This window comes from Macrobrachium rosenbergii, chromosome 58 (genome assembly GCF_040412425.1).
Source record: "Macrobrachium rosenbergii isolate ZJJX-2024 chromosome 58, ASM4041242v1, whole genome shotgun sequence".
Taxonomy (NCBI): Eukaryota; Metazoa; Arthropoda; class Malacostraca; order Decapoda; family Palaemonidae; genus Macrobrachium; species Macrobrachium rosenbergii.
Window position 1 is genome coordinate 14118038 of NC_089798.1, and position 13259 is coordinate 14131296.

The window sequence follows — 13259 nt, forward strand, 5'->3', positions numbered from 1 at the left end:
CTTCATCTTCTAGAAGAACCTCTTCTAAAGGAACGTCGTCAAGCACCTGAGCGCCCAGCAGTGTTGGAACTTCCTTTGGAAGTTGAACGCCCAGTAGCTTCAAAGCGCCAGATAGCGCCAGAACCCCCAGCGGCTCAAGTACGTGAGGTAGCGCCCGAGCTCCCAGTAGATGTGTGCTCGTTAGCACATGAATTCCCAAGTGCTCTGTCGTGTTCTTTGGTGCCTGAATTCCTCAAGGTGTCCACGCTTCTTGTAGCTACTGTCCTCCCAGTGGTTTCAGAGCGCCCATTGGCGGCCGCATGTCAACCTTTGCAACGTACTTCTTCAGTCATTGCCCCTGCTTCTTCTATGTTGATCGGAGTTTCGTCTCTTCCTCACCCAGAGCCATCAACTGCAAGGTGCCTCTTAGTACTCCGGCTCCTACAGTTGTCCTGGACCCTATTCAGAATAAGCTAGATAGCATTTTGAGCTTGCTCAAGAAGGCTCCCCTGCCTTCCCAGACTCCAGCTGGTTTGTTATTGTTTCCTGTCCTCTGTCCTCTTTTTAACGACAGGTTGTTGATATATAGGGGTTTTGTTGAAGGATATTGTGTGGAACTAAAAATTTTTGTTCAGTGACAGGTTTTGTGAAGCATTTTTCCCTTGACAAAATGCATATGCCTCCTTGTTTTAGATTCCTGAACTGGTTTTGATTTTTCAATTATTTTTCGAGATATGAATTTTTTTTTTTTTTTTTTAATGAAATTTTTCCTAGCTTCTTTTCACAGAAACTCAAAATATTAAAATCGCCTTCCTCTCCTGCCTTGGCTTTTTAAGGAGTGAGATGCATTTTAAAGGCTAAAACTTATGATCAAAGTCTCAAAGACGTCCAGTTTTAATTTTTATTTTTGCCTTGAAGTTACCTAAACTGGTATTCTCTTCTTCAGCAAAAAGGCTCTAGGGCATCATGTTGCTTTGCACACTTTAGGATAGTTAAATGCATCCTGAATTACTTTTTACATTCACAATTAGACCAAGGTTCATCAAGTTTGCCTTCAGATTTTTATTTTCCAGCCTCCCTTTAAAATATCTTTGGATTTTGTGACGAGAGGCGTTTGAGTTACCACTTCTATGCCATTCCCTCTATGGCACTAATTTCTTGCTCCTTCCTGGTCGTTTCTGCCTCCTTCCCAGGGGCGACGTTCTTCTGCTTGGAAGGCTGATAGTCGGCGCTCGGTATGACCCATGGCTAGGGTGCCGATTTTATTGACATTATACATTTCTTTTTTCGGCAAAAACTATACCAGAAAATCATTTTTTCTGGTTTTTATGGGTATATAGTTATTGTTACATTTTAGCTCATCTTTTAGTTAAAAATAGAATTTTTTTCAGCAAATGTAAAGTATTTGGCGGCCGATCCCCTTAACAGCATATGCCTCCTTGTTAAGATTCCTGACTTTCCTAGACTGGCCTTCCTCTCCTGCCTTGGCTTTTTTGATCAAGTCTCAGTGCTCTAAACTGGTACTCTCTTCTTCAGGAAAAAGATTGAAGAGTAGGATTTAGTTCCTTCAGTTTTCCTCCCTTTAGGCTTTTTATGCAGTGAGTTACCACTTCCCACAGGCGATTCTAATGACTGGCTAGGAAAATTCTTTCCTGTATTGATAGAGTAATCAGAGATAGTTCTTAAGATTAGAGATTGTTCTAGCAGACTGATTTAATACTTTGGGCATTTTAAAGAAGAGAGAACTGTGATATTCATTTACATCTAAGAGAGTGACTCCTTCACAGAGATCAGGACTCCTTTTCTCTCCCTTGGATTGGCTGCACCTTTTTTGTCAAGCTATTGTCCTGGGTATAGCTTTTGATCTTCAGAAAAAGAGTACCCAAGGTCTTCTTTCCCAATCATTGAGACGCCCTAAGGAAACACCCGCTTTTGCTTCAAGATCCACGACACCACTGCAGATGCATCCCTTTCGGAGCAGCAGACCCAGGTCATATGCTAGACCAAGATCTAACGCACGTTTTATGCAACGCTCCATTAAAAAGTCCACCTCTAGATCTTCCTCCAGGTTGTGAGGACAGAGTCCTCCATACTCAAGTAGGAGCAAGGCTCCTTCTCTGTTGGGAGCGTTGGGAGAAGAAGGGAGCAGAACCCTGGATAATCTCTGTCCTGAAGGAGGGCTACACCATACCCTTCGTGCAGAAATCTCCTTTAGTCAACATGCCTGTCGCATTGACAGCTTACTTGCCAGTCTCAAAGAGGTTTGCAAGAATTCACATCTCTCATCAAGAAAGAAGCCATAGAGATGGTAGAGGACATTCATTCTTCAGGGTTCTACAACCAAGTGTTCGTAGTCCTCAAGTCATCAGGAGGCTGGAGACCTGTAATAGATGTCAGCGCCATGAATGTCTTTGTACAAAAGACTAAAATTCAAAATGGAAACAAATCAAACAGTTCTAGCATCCATTCGCCAGGGAGACTGGATGGCGTCCATAGACATGCAGGATGCGTACTTTCACGTATCGATCCATCCAGACTCGAGGAAGTACCTCAGGTTTGTTTTTGAAGGCAAGGTGTTCCAGTTTTGGGCCCTGTGTTTCGGCCTTTCAACGGCCCCCCCCAGGTTTTCACCAGAGTGCTGGCTCCTCTTGTGAAGTGGCTTCATCTGACGGGAATCAGGATACAGCAACCCTCTACCTCGATGATTGGCTGCTGCATTCTCAATCGAGAGAACAATGTACGGAGGACCTTCAGAGAACCCTTCTCCTTGCTCAGGGTATTTGGGCCTCCTCATAAACATGAAGAAATCACAGCTGACTCCTTCTCAGGAGATTCATTTTTTAGGACATTATTTAGGAACGAAGACAAACCTTTGGGATTTTCAGGTTTTCCCAGTTTCGAAGAGAGTAGAAACTTGCCTGAAGACAGTAAACGAGATCTTGACTCCAGACAGTTGTTCAGCCAATAGATGGATGAGCCTTCTGGGCACCTTGTTGTCCATGGAGCAGTTCATCTCTCTGGGCAAGCTCCACATGAGACTTCTACAGTATTACCCAAGAGTCAGCTGGAACAGGAAGAGTCTCCCAGATACGTTCGTATTTCCAGTAACATCAGAAATAAAGGAAGACCTGCGCTGGTGGAGTTGCGAAAGATGAGCGATGGAAGGCAAGTCCCTCTGAGCCCCAACCTAGAGTTCTTCTCAGATGCATCAGATCTAGGCTGGGTAGCTCTTCTAGGGAGCAAAGAAGTCTCAGGAACTTGGTCCTGGGAACAGAGATCCTGGCATATAAATGTAAAAGAACTAAAGGTGATACACCTGCACCTGCAATTCTTCACCTCAGAGGCATGGGCGACGGATGCCATGTTACAGGACTGGTCCATTTAGTATAGTGAGACAAGTATTAAACAAATTTCAGTCACACCAAAATGTATCAACGATTTTGATAGCCACATTTTGGCCAGATCTGCTCAAACTTCTCTCAGACTTCCCAAGACTGTTGCCTCAAAAGCAGCAGCTACTCAGACAACTGCACTTCAGGCAGTTTCATCAAAACCTGTATACTCTGGCCCTGACAGGTTACAAACTGTCAGGAGATTGCTCAGAAAGAAGGGCTTTTCAAAAGCGGCTTCAGACTTTATTGCCCAATGTAGAAGGCAATCTTCAGAAAAGATCTATCAGGCAAATTGGATGATCTTCAGGACATGGTGTAGAAGACGTAGTGTTTCCTCTACTAAGACCTCTATAGCAGAAGTAGTGGATTTTCTGCTATATTTAAGAACTACTAAAAGTCTCTCCGCTTCCACTATTAAGGGATACAGAGCCATGTTAAGCTCTGTCTTGGCACAGAGGAAGAGATTTGTCCTCCAACCAGGATTTGTCAGACCCCATCAAGTCCTTCGACTCAGTCAAATGGAAGACAACGACCCTAGTCTCCTGGAACTTAGACATAGTTCTTAGATGGTTATCCAGTCCCCATTTTGAGCCCATGCAGTCTATCTCTCTTTGAGACCTTGCCAGAAAGACACTTTTCCTGGTCGCGTTAGCTACAGCACAAAGGGCCGATGAGATACATGATTTCGATAAAAGAGTCTGCTTTTCCCAAGGTAATGCGGTATGCTCCTTTTCCCTGGGGTTCTTGGCAAAGAATGAGACACCATCGAAACCATGGCCACGTTCTTTTAAAATTAAGAGCTTGTCTGATATACTGGGTCCAGCTGAAGAGGAGAGGACTCCCTGTCCTGTGAGGGCCCGTAAGCATTACCTTCACAGAATGAAGGCAGTTCATGGGACTTAGAGCAGTCTTTGGTGTTCAGTAAAAAAATCCCTCACGCCCTCTGTCTAAGAATGCACTTTCTCAGAGATCTTATATCTGAAGCACTCTCCATGGTTGGAGGAGAGCTTTTTTCCTCAAGTAAAGTGAAAGCTCATGAAATAAGGGCAGTTGCTACTTCGTTAGCGTTCAAAAAAATTTATCCCTCGCTTATATCTTGCAATCAACTTTTTGGAAGTGTACGTCAGTGTTTGCTTCACATTACTTACATGATATAGAAACAGTTTATGATGAGTGCAGTGCCTTGGGTCCGTCTTATGCGGCTGGCATGGCGTTGGGGGAGGAAACATAGGAGACAGTATTCCTTCCTATCATCTCCTCACCTTGCATAGGGTGTTGAGTTCTAGGGAAGCCTGGGAGTACAGTACTGTGTACTTGAAATAAATAGTTGGGTATTGGTGTCTTTTTATATTGTTTGGTGGTTTTGGTGACTGTATATTTGTTTTGGTTATTTTGTACTTTACTGCGCCCTGGGCAGGGGCAACTTGTATTTTTGCTAGCCATCGGAATTGGTCCATTGCTTCAAAGTACCCACTAAAGTAATAGGTGCCCCAGGCTATACTGCCTCCCCTCTACACAATAAGATGAGCTCCAACCAGTGGCAGTATCTACCTGCAACAGCTCTCTTATCAGGCAAGGAAACAACAAACATTGATTCAATGTTAGCAAAATTTTATATTCTTAAATTCATTATCTTTACTAATGTTTTGGGGGTAGATATGTCCATGCTTCCCATCTCCTGTCAATGTAGGTAAGTTACCTATATAAAAAAATACATTTTTATGATAAAATAAAGTTTTATATATACTTACCCAGTAATTACATGATCAGAGCCCTCCCTCCTCCCCTCACATGGACATAGGGGCATAAACAAATTGAGCTCTTTGCCAAGTTGTTCCTTTCTTTCCTCCCAAAAGTGGGCGGGGCATGTCACCTACCCCAAAACAAATTAGGGTGACCTGCGAATTTCAAAATTTTAAGCTGCAAACAAGTGAAACCAATAGCTATGTAATTACTGGTTAAGTATATATAAAACTTTTTTTTATTATATAAAAATGCCATTTTTTGTAGTATGCTGTAGCAATCTTGTCAGTAAGTTCTCTTCACAGTTTAGCATCCCATTTTCATTTTTATTTTATTGGCCTTAAGGCAAATTATTCTTATTTAATAATGGTTAGAATGTATGATAGTGTTAAAATGTAAGAATTCTTAATGATGTAGATTGTCATTTCAAATCTCACATATATCATTACTAAATACTGTATAACAAAAACAGCAATCAGTTTTTTAGGATTGAATGAAATTTACATCTGTTATATAAGTAAATGTATTTCAGTTTACCTGGAATTTTGGAAATATAAAAAAATTATTTCAGAATTTCTTTTCAGGTCAACAGCATTAGCAGTAACTTTGCTCTCAGCAAGAATTGGAGCAATAGTAGGCAATATTGTGTTTGGGACGTTAATTGATGTTCATTGTGCTATTCCTATGTTTTTGGTTGCTATCCTTTTGATTGGTAAGTTATAGTTTTTGTTGATGTGTAATTTTTGTATACAAACTCATCATATGATTTGGTCAAGTTCATGGGCATAAAATTTTCCCAGATTCTTGAGTTGTTCTGAAAAATAAAATGGCAATTGGATATTACTTCACCGGTATGGGTAGGTTCTCATCCTCTGTGTTGTCTGAGCCATAAGAAGGGAGATGTTAGTGAGGATGGAAGGCAGGAACTCACATTTTAAGTAAAGGTCCTATAAGAAAAATTAATTTTGTCCATATAATTTTGTCAATTTTGGTTTTATGTGGGAGGTTCAATCCACTAAAAATACCAGACTGGCTATGTAAGACCTGTATAATATGCCTGAAAGTCTCTTGAAATTGGTCTCAAGCATCAGAACCTATATATTTCCATGTCAAAAGGCACTCTGCTCCAAAAGAGAAGGCCTGATTTACAAAAAAAAATTATACAAGTTTGTAAGTGTGTTGCCTGAGTAGTATGCCCACCTGTCACTTCAAACCCATGAGGAATGCTATGAGTCAGAAAACTCCTGCTGTCAAAGGGAATGCCTCAGAGCCATTGTCATAAGGGAGAGCACTTATGCATGATGAGTAATATAGAGGCAGTTAATGCCAAAGAGTAAATGTTATAGAGAATGCCTTAATGGATAAGAAAGGAATCAACAAAGTGATGACAGGGATGAAGTCCAAAACATTGACCATCTGTCCCACAGCCACCACAGGACCCAGTAGTACAAGTACAGTTGCATGTGTGTTACATCCCTGCAGTAAAGGGTTGCAAACTTGCATACATACCATGAAAACTGTATCAGTATCAAAATAAAATTTAACCACTAAAAAAGTTTTGATCTATTGGAAAAGCACTGTAACTTGTGCTACTTTGCCATCCATCATTTCCTGTCCATGAGAATATTTGCATCAGAAAGGGGTAGTATCTATAATTATTTGCATCTTAACATATCCTTAAACTTTAAATGTCTATAAATATTTTTTTTTCATGGTTTTCTGGAGATACCAACCTCTCTGCTAGGGGAAAATGAGGAATTTCACTAGTACTGGTGTGATATTAATGATGGAAAGTTCCATCACTCTCAAAGGCTGCAATAGTTTGGGACAAGCTGTTAAATGATTAAGGCAAGGTCAGTTTTGAGAACCAACCCATTGATTTCCAGTGTGTTGATCACTAACTTGTCTTATAGTCACAAAACATCATGAGTATAAGAAAGCCAGAAAAGCCTGAACTAATAGATTGAATGGAAATCTTGAAGTAATCCTAAAACATATCTACGCACTGCAAGATTCTGAAATTTATAAATAAGTGCCTTATGATTTACTAAATTGAAAGCAGCACTAAAATCTATTTGAATTACTCTGCACTCAAAACCCTTATCAAGGTTCTCTTGCAAATGGCTTGTCAAATTTATGCATATTGACTATCAGCTAACAGTCCTCTAGATTCCATGTACTTATATAGTGGCTTAAAAATAAGTTTTTCAGCAACTTGGGAGAGCACAGGGAGAATAGAAATTGACCTGTAGTTACTGCAGTCTGCAGATATGCTACTCTTTGGAACAGGCACTGTATTACTAAGCTTGCACTCATCCGCAAAGACACTACGTTGACATCAAGTTCTATAGAATCTACTGATCTTAGGAGACAAAACACTAGAAACTTTTTTAAAAAACAAAGGGAAGAAACCATCAGGATCTTCTCCACCCCAGCTATCAAGATTATCCAGAGTTTTCTTAACATCGTTAGAGCGAAATGCACATTTTGTAAGAATATGTTCAGGGTGACAAGTATCAGGGAGAGGGACATCCCCAGGTGATTGCTTAGCTTCAAAAGCTTGATGAAGCAGTTCAGCCTTTTCCGTAGGGCCAGTAACCAACCTACCATTGTCTGTTAGTTGAGGTGGAATGGAAGACGACCCTGACCCAAAGATTGATGGTGCCAATTTGGTCCACCACAGATGAGGCTGAGTTTCCTTCAAGTTTCCTCTTCAAGGAATTATTGTAATTTCTCTTGGCTGTATGGTAAGTTCTATTCGCAGCATGGTGAGACTCAACAAAAACACTGTAATTTTCATTTGAATGATTTCATCTCCATGTGTTGAATTTGGTATGTTTGTCATGGTATGCTCATCTACATGTATCATCAAACCATGGCTGGTCATTTGTCTTGAATTTGATGGCCTTTCTAGGGACATATCTTATTAAAGTAGCCATCCACATTTCATTTGACTTCTTTGGGATCAGGGTCTGATATAGCATCTGAAATATTAAGTGCCTGACAAGCTTCAATAATGAGATCCCAGTTGGCTCAAGATTTCAGCCAGACCTTTTTGCCAAGTGTGGCATTAGGAATACAGTATATACCGATTGACAGATATGTGCAATGACCAGGAGTGCCTGTATATTCACAGACCTTGGTCTGGGCAATAGCTGGAACATCTGTGAATATGAGAAAAGTTGATGCCAACCACATCTTGTGTTTCAAGGGAGTCACCCATCCAAGTACTGACCAGACCCAACATTGCTTAACTTCGCTGATTGGACGAGATGTGGTGCTTTCAACTTGGTATATTCAAGGAATGAACAATACAATGTATCTTTTAATATGAGGGAATTTGAATCAACCTTGAGTAAGTGTAGTGAATCAGCTCTTGGACTGGATGATATAACATATTCAGTGATAAAGCATACCTCCGAAAATACCAGATTTCTGAGCTCGGCCCCGTGTCACCCGGTGAAATTCCATTCTTACTTGAATTTCTAGGTATAAATATTGCTAAATATACCAGAGAAAAAAGCTTAGAGGAATGCTGGAGTTACTAGCCCCAGATTGAGCACCTTCGATGAAGATGTCGGTATAACCAAGGGTGAGTGAAGGAATCACAACCACAGAGCCACACTCGATAGACATCCCCATGTCAATATCCCGAGAAGAGTGAGGGGCCGTACCAGCGCCCGCGCTCCCCAGCCCGCCACGCGGCGACTCCAGCGCCATCTGAACTCATTCCATTTCTAGCACTTGATTTTTGCGCTACGGTGTTTGGTTAGCCTGTGTTTTTTCGGCTTATTTTGTATTTTTGCCATGGCGTCGAGCAGCTTCACCATGTCCAAGTTAAGTACCATCTTCTTTTGGGGTTGTCTTATAGTTTGTTGGCTGTCTTAGCCCGTAATTGTTATTATTCGTGGCTTTGTTATGGCCTTCTGGCGTCCCCAGCCAACCATGTTGTCCATGAGGTTTACCCACTCGGCTTGTTCTGTTTGGGTTTTTCCTGGTCGGCTCATGCCTTTGCTTCCCCATAGGTCTCATCCTGGTGGTTTTCTAAGTGGGATTTTTCGGTATCATTTTAACGAAAATGATTTGATCCGTTCCTTAAGGTTCCCGCATCGGGTTCCGTTTGTTCCGCTTAGTTTTCTCACCGGGATGTTTCCTCTTGGACATTTTAGTTAATGATTGTATTTTTATTCATTATTTTTTTGGCTGATGCTCGACATCATGCTACCTCTGCGTTGTCCTATTCCGTGGGGACGTCAGGCTCATCCTGTCGCTTCCTTCGGTTAGGCTACGCACCAAACACTGGTATATTTTTATATTTTTATTTTGTTTATTTCACACACACTTGGTGATTTATTTGGTTATTTTGTCACAGCCTAGTGTACGTTAGGCTTTTATTATTCTTGACCTCCTCCTCCCTTCCCTTGAGTTAGGTTAAGTGAGAGGTTTGGGTCAGCTGGTTAAGGGATTTCTGTTGTCGTGCCTTCCTGTCTGTTGTTTGGGTGTGGAGTGAGTCCCCATTCTCCTCCCTCTTCTTTTCGAAGGGGTTGAGCTCTGCTATGGGTATTTCTCCTCCACGAAGCGTTATTCCTCTCTTACGTTTGGCTCTGGTGGGTCTTCGACTCGGAAATTCTCTCCCTGTTGTTCCCTTTTCTCTCCTTTCCCTTCTCTTCCCCCTCCCTTTTTTCATAGGCTACGTCTATGTTTTTAGGTGAGAATACAGAGGTCTTGGTCATTCTTCCCCCTAGGTGTAGGCCATGATTTTTGGTACCATGCAGTTGAGCAGGTGAGTTTCTCCCCAGTCTCCTGTTCGCCTCTGCTCTGGCCTACTACCTTCCCTGTCCACTTCCACCCCCCCCCTCCCCTACCCTGTTTTGGGTCCAGCTTCTCGTCATCTTCTCTTGTGGGTGATGTCGGTGTCCGACTCTCACCCCATGTAGTGAATCTTTCTGGTTGAGGGATTCGCTCCCTCCCAGAGAGCTGGTTCCAGGTGACTCAAAGCTGGGCTCAATGTTTCGTTCACCCGCTCTCCTTCGATCGAGCAGGTTCCTCGAACATCTCAGGGTTTTTCTTCTCCCCTTGTTCTTTGTTCGCTCCGGCGTTCGAGATACTTTATAGTTGGGTTGACTGGCGCTTACATCTGCCCCGTGGATCGTGGTGTTTGGCAGCCTCACCCTTCTTTTGGTTCTCTTCGATAAGGTCCTGAGATCTCCGGTGTGGGTGGTTCGGACTCGGGGAACGTAGTTTTATATTGTCTGTTAACCAATTATGTTACCATCTTATTGTGTTTTGTTTCCCGGCTCATCCCGCCTGGGGACTAGTGTGTGTTTATTTATGTCCCGGTTTACCCCGCCGATAGATGTTTATTAGTTTGAATTTCCCGGTTCACCCGCCCGTTGAGCGGAAATTTATTTATTATTATTATTTATGATGGTCATAGAGTCCGGTGATTTCACCCTGGTTTTAGCAGTTCTGTTCCCGGCATTTCTCGCGGGTGAAGGTCCCGTCGATTCGCCCCTCGTTCCGCCGGTTTACTCCGGCAGTCGGCGAGTTTATACCCAGCTTACCTTAAATTAAGTTACTTTTTAGTAGGCCCGTCTCTGACGAGGTTTTTCATTCGCGGAGTACTCCGGCGGTTTACTGAAATACCCTTTGCCTACTTAGATTAAGTTTCTTAGAAAGGTAAGCTCATTTACTGTTTTCACTTACAGACTGTTCGCTGTGAGGAGCCTTTTAGGTGTTCCGCCACTCTTCAGCAACCCTATGGCCATGTGGTGTGTCGGACCCACGCTGGTTGTGCGGTCCGACTGGATGATCTGATCGTGTGGCACCCGGAGGGCTGCGAGGTGTGCTTTTGCTCTTTGCGGTGCACCCAGGACGAGTCGGTAAGCTATTTGCTTTCCACCCGTATGTTAATTCTGCCTTCCATATTGCAATGTTTTGCGATATTTTGTAATTTATTTAGGTATTTCTTAGCCTCCCTTTGACTCACCCCCTTTTTTCAGGCTGGCGAGTCCTCGAAAAAGAGGCTCTTGAGTCCCTCCGAGCTTGGGTGGCTGGGTTTGGGAGGAACGTTCCGTCGGGAAGCCATACGTCCTCGACGAGAAGTGGAAGACCTTCTCTACCCCGGAGCCCGGATCGCTGCGGCCGTACCAACTGAAGTGGCCGCCCCATCATTGACCAGATCCAGGTCGTGACCCAGCCACTTGTAGAAGAGACCCTCTACGCGGAGGTTTCCGAAGACGTCGCCGCTCTGGACCTGGACTTAGAGCCCATGAATACTGAGCAGGATCAGGTAGGTGGTGAGGTAAGTGAGGTAGTGGGGGCAGTGCCTTTTTTGATTCCCCTTCTTCATCAACCTCTTCCTTTCAGGGCTTTTCCAAGTCTTCCATCTTGAGGGACAGTGCTCCATCTACTGTCCCCAAGTTGAAGACTTCTTGGAAGGCGAAGGGCTTTAAGTCCTCGTCTTCCCGGAAGGCATCCCCTTTCCCCGTCAAAGGCAAAGGTCTCCGCACCTTTGGCCTCCGGGAGTAAAGCTGGAACCTCGGGCAAAGGAGCGAGTAAGAGGGCGGCTAGACCCAGCCCTCCTCGCCAGCCTCCCTTTGACCCTGAAGCATTCGCCGGGATGCTCTTAGCAAGGTTCTCGTCGGAGGTCGATTCCAAGCTTTGAAGCTTGGGACAGGTTGCAAAGTCAGGAGAATCTGATTGCTGATATGGCTCGCTCCAGCGGTGCCGGACCCAGTTATCAGATCCCTGATACTGCTTCCCTCCCTCCTTTTGACGTTGGAAACCCGTGGCGTTTTGCCTTACGTGCCATTCGCCATGAGGATACCCTGACAATCGAGGGTTTGGGCACAAGACATCTGGAGGAGCTGGAGTTCTTCCCTCCTGACCTCTTGCCCCCTACCCAGGCTTCATTAGGCTGGACGGAGGAAGCCTGGGTACGTTCTGATAAGGTCCCAAAGGAGACGGTGATCTTCCCTAGGGACCAGGCACAATCGGCTCTGCTTCGCACTCTCACTGAGTGGCAAGCAGATAATCTGAGCTCACTCCGTTCAAGGGGGAACTATACTATGTTCTCCTTGGGTGACAAGTTACCCACTCCCTGCATGAATAAAGTTGCTTTGGCAACTGCTCAGGCCTGCTTTGAAGGCAAACCTTTGCCTCAGCTCAGGAGACGGACTCCACATCCCTGGTGTTCCCGGGGTGAGGAGTTCTGGAGGGACCCCCATCTACTTTCACGGTGGGTAAACTAGATGCCTCTTGTGCGTCCTCACAATTCAGTGAGCAGCTTCCCAAACTCCCAGAAGCTCTCCTGAAGACGGAGTTCGAGGCAAGGATGAGACTGAGCAGTCTCTAAATTCCTTGTGTCTGTCTGAGGCGGTGGCCATCTCATGCGCAGACGAACAACTCTTCCAGGTTCTGGCTAAATCCCTGCTGGCAGGTTTTCAGTCAGACCTGTTTGACTTCATGGTGGCTAAGTTGGAGTGCCACAAATTCATTTTCGCGGATGCCACCATTCGCCATGAGCCTAATAAGCTCATGAAGAGCTCCATCTGGGGGACTAACCTCTTCCCAGAGGATGAAGTCTCGAGGGTCCTGGGTGAAGCTACTAGGGCTAATCAGAGTCTGCGAGCGAGGTGGGGTATTTCCGCCTTCAAACGGAAAACTCCCGAAGCTGGTGGTTCCCAGGCTAAGTCGGGGAAACGCTTCAGGAGAAGGAGGCCTCATCCCCAGACAGTGGTTCAAGCTGTCCCAGTCTCGGCGGTAGGCCAACCCTCCACCTCCAAGGCTCAACCCCACCAATACGTGCTGGTTCAACCAGCCCAACCTCTTGCTGCACCATCGTACGTCTCTTCTCCGGCGTACAACTCCTCCTATGAGGGCCGTGGGGTCTTTCATGGCCTTAATAGAAGTGCAAGGGGAGGCAGGGGTCGCGCCCCATACAGAGGTAGGCCTGGTTCCGCCTCTCGAGGACGATCAGGCCGTGGTAGAGGAAGCAAGCCCTCTTCCTCCCACTGAAACCAATCAGGTAGGTGGTCGCCTCTACTGGTTCAAGGACCAGTGGACCTTCAGCCCTTGGGCACACAGCATTGTGTCCAAAGGTCTGGGTTGGAGCTGGATCAAGGATCCCCCTCCTTTGACCAG

At 44.5% G+C, this 13259-nt stretch overlaps 1 protein-coding gene across 1 annotated transcript in view; it reads left to right on the forward strand.

The window, feature by feature from the left end:
• LOC136837264 (synaptic vesicle glycoprotein 2B-like) overlaps window positions 1-13259 on the forward strand; it is a 406633-nt gene that overhangs the window by 349658 nt on the left and 43716 nt on the right. Inside the window, 1 exon segment of the mRNA XM_067102003.1 lies at window positions 5699-5826. Coding sequence (XP_066958104.1) covers window positions 5699-5826 — 128 coding nt within the window.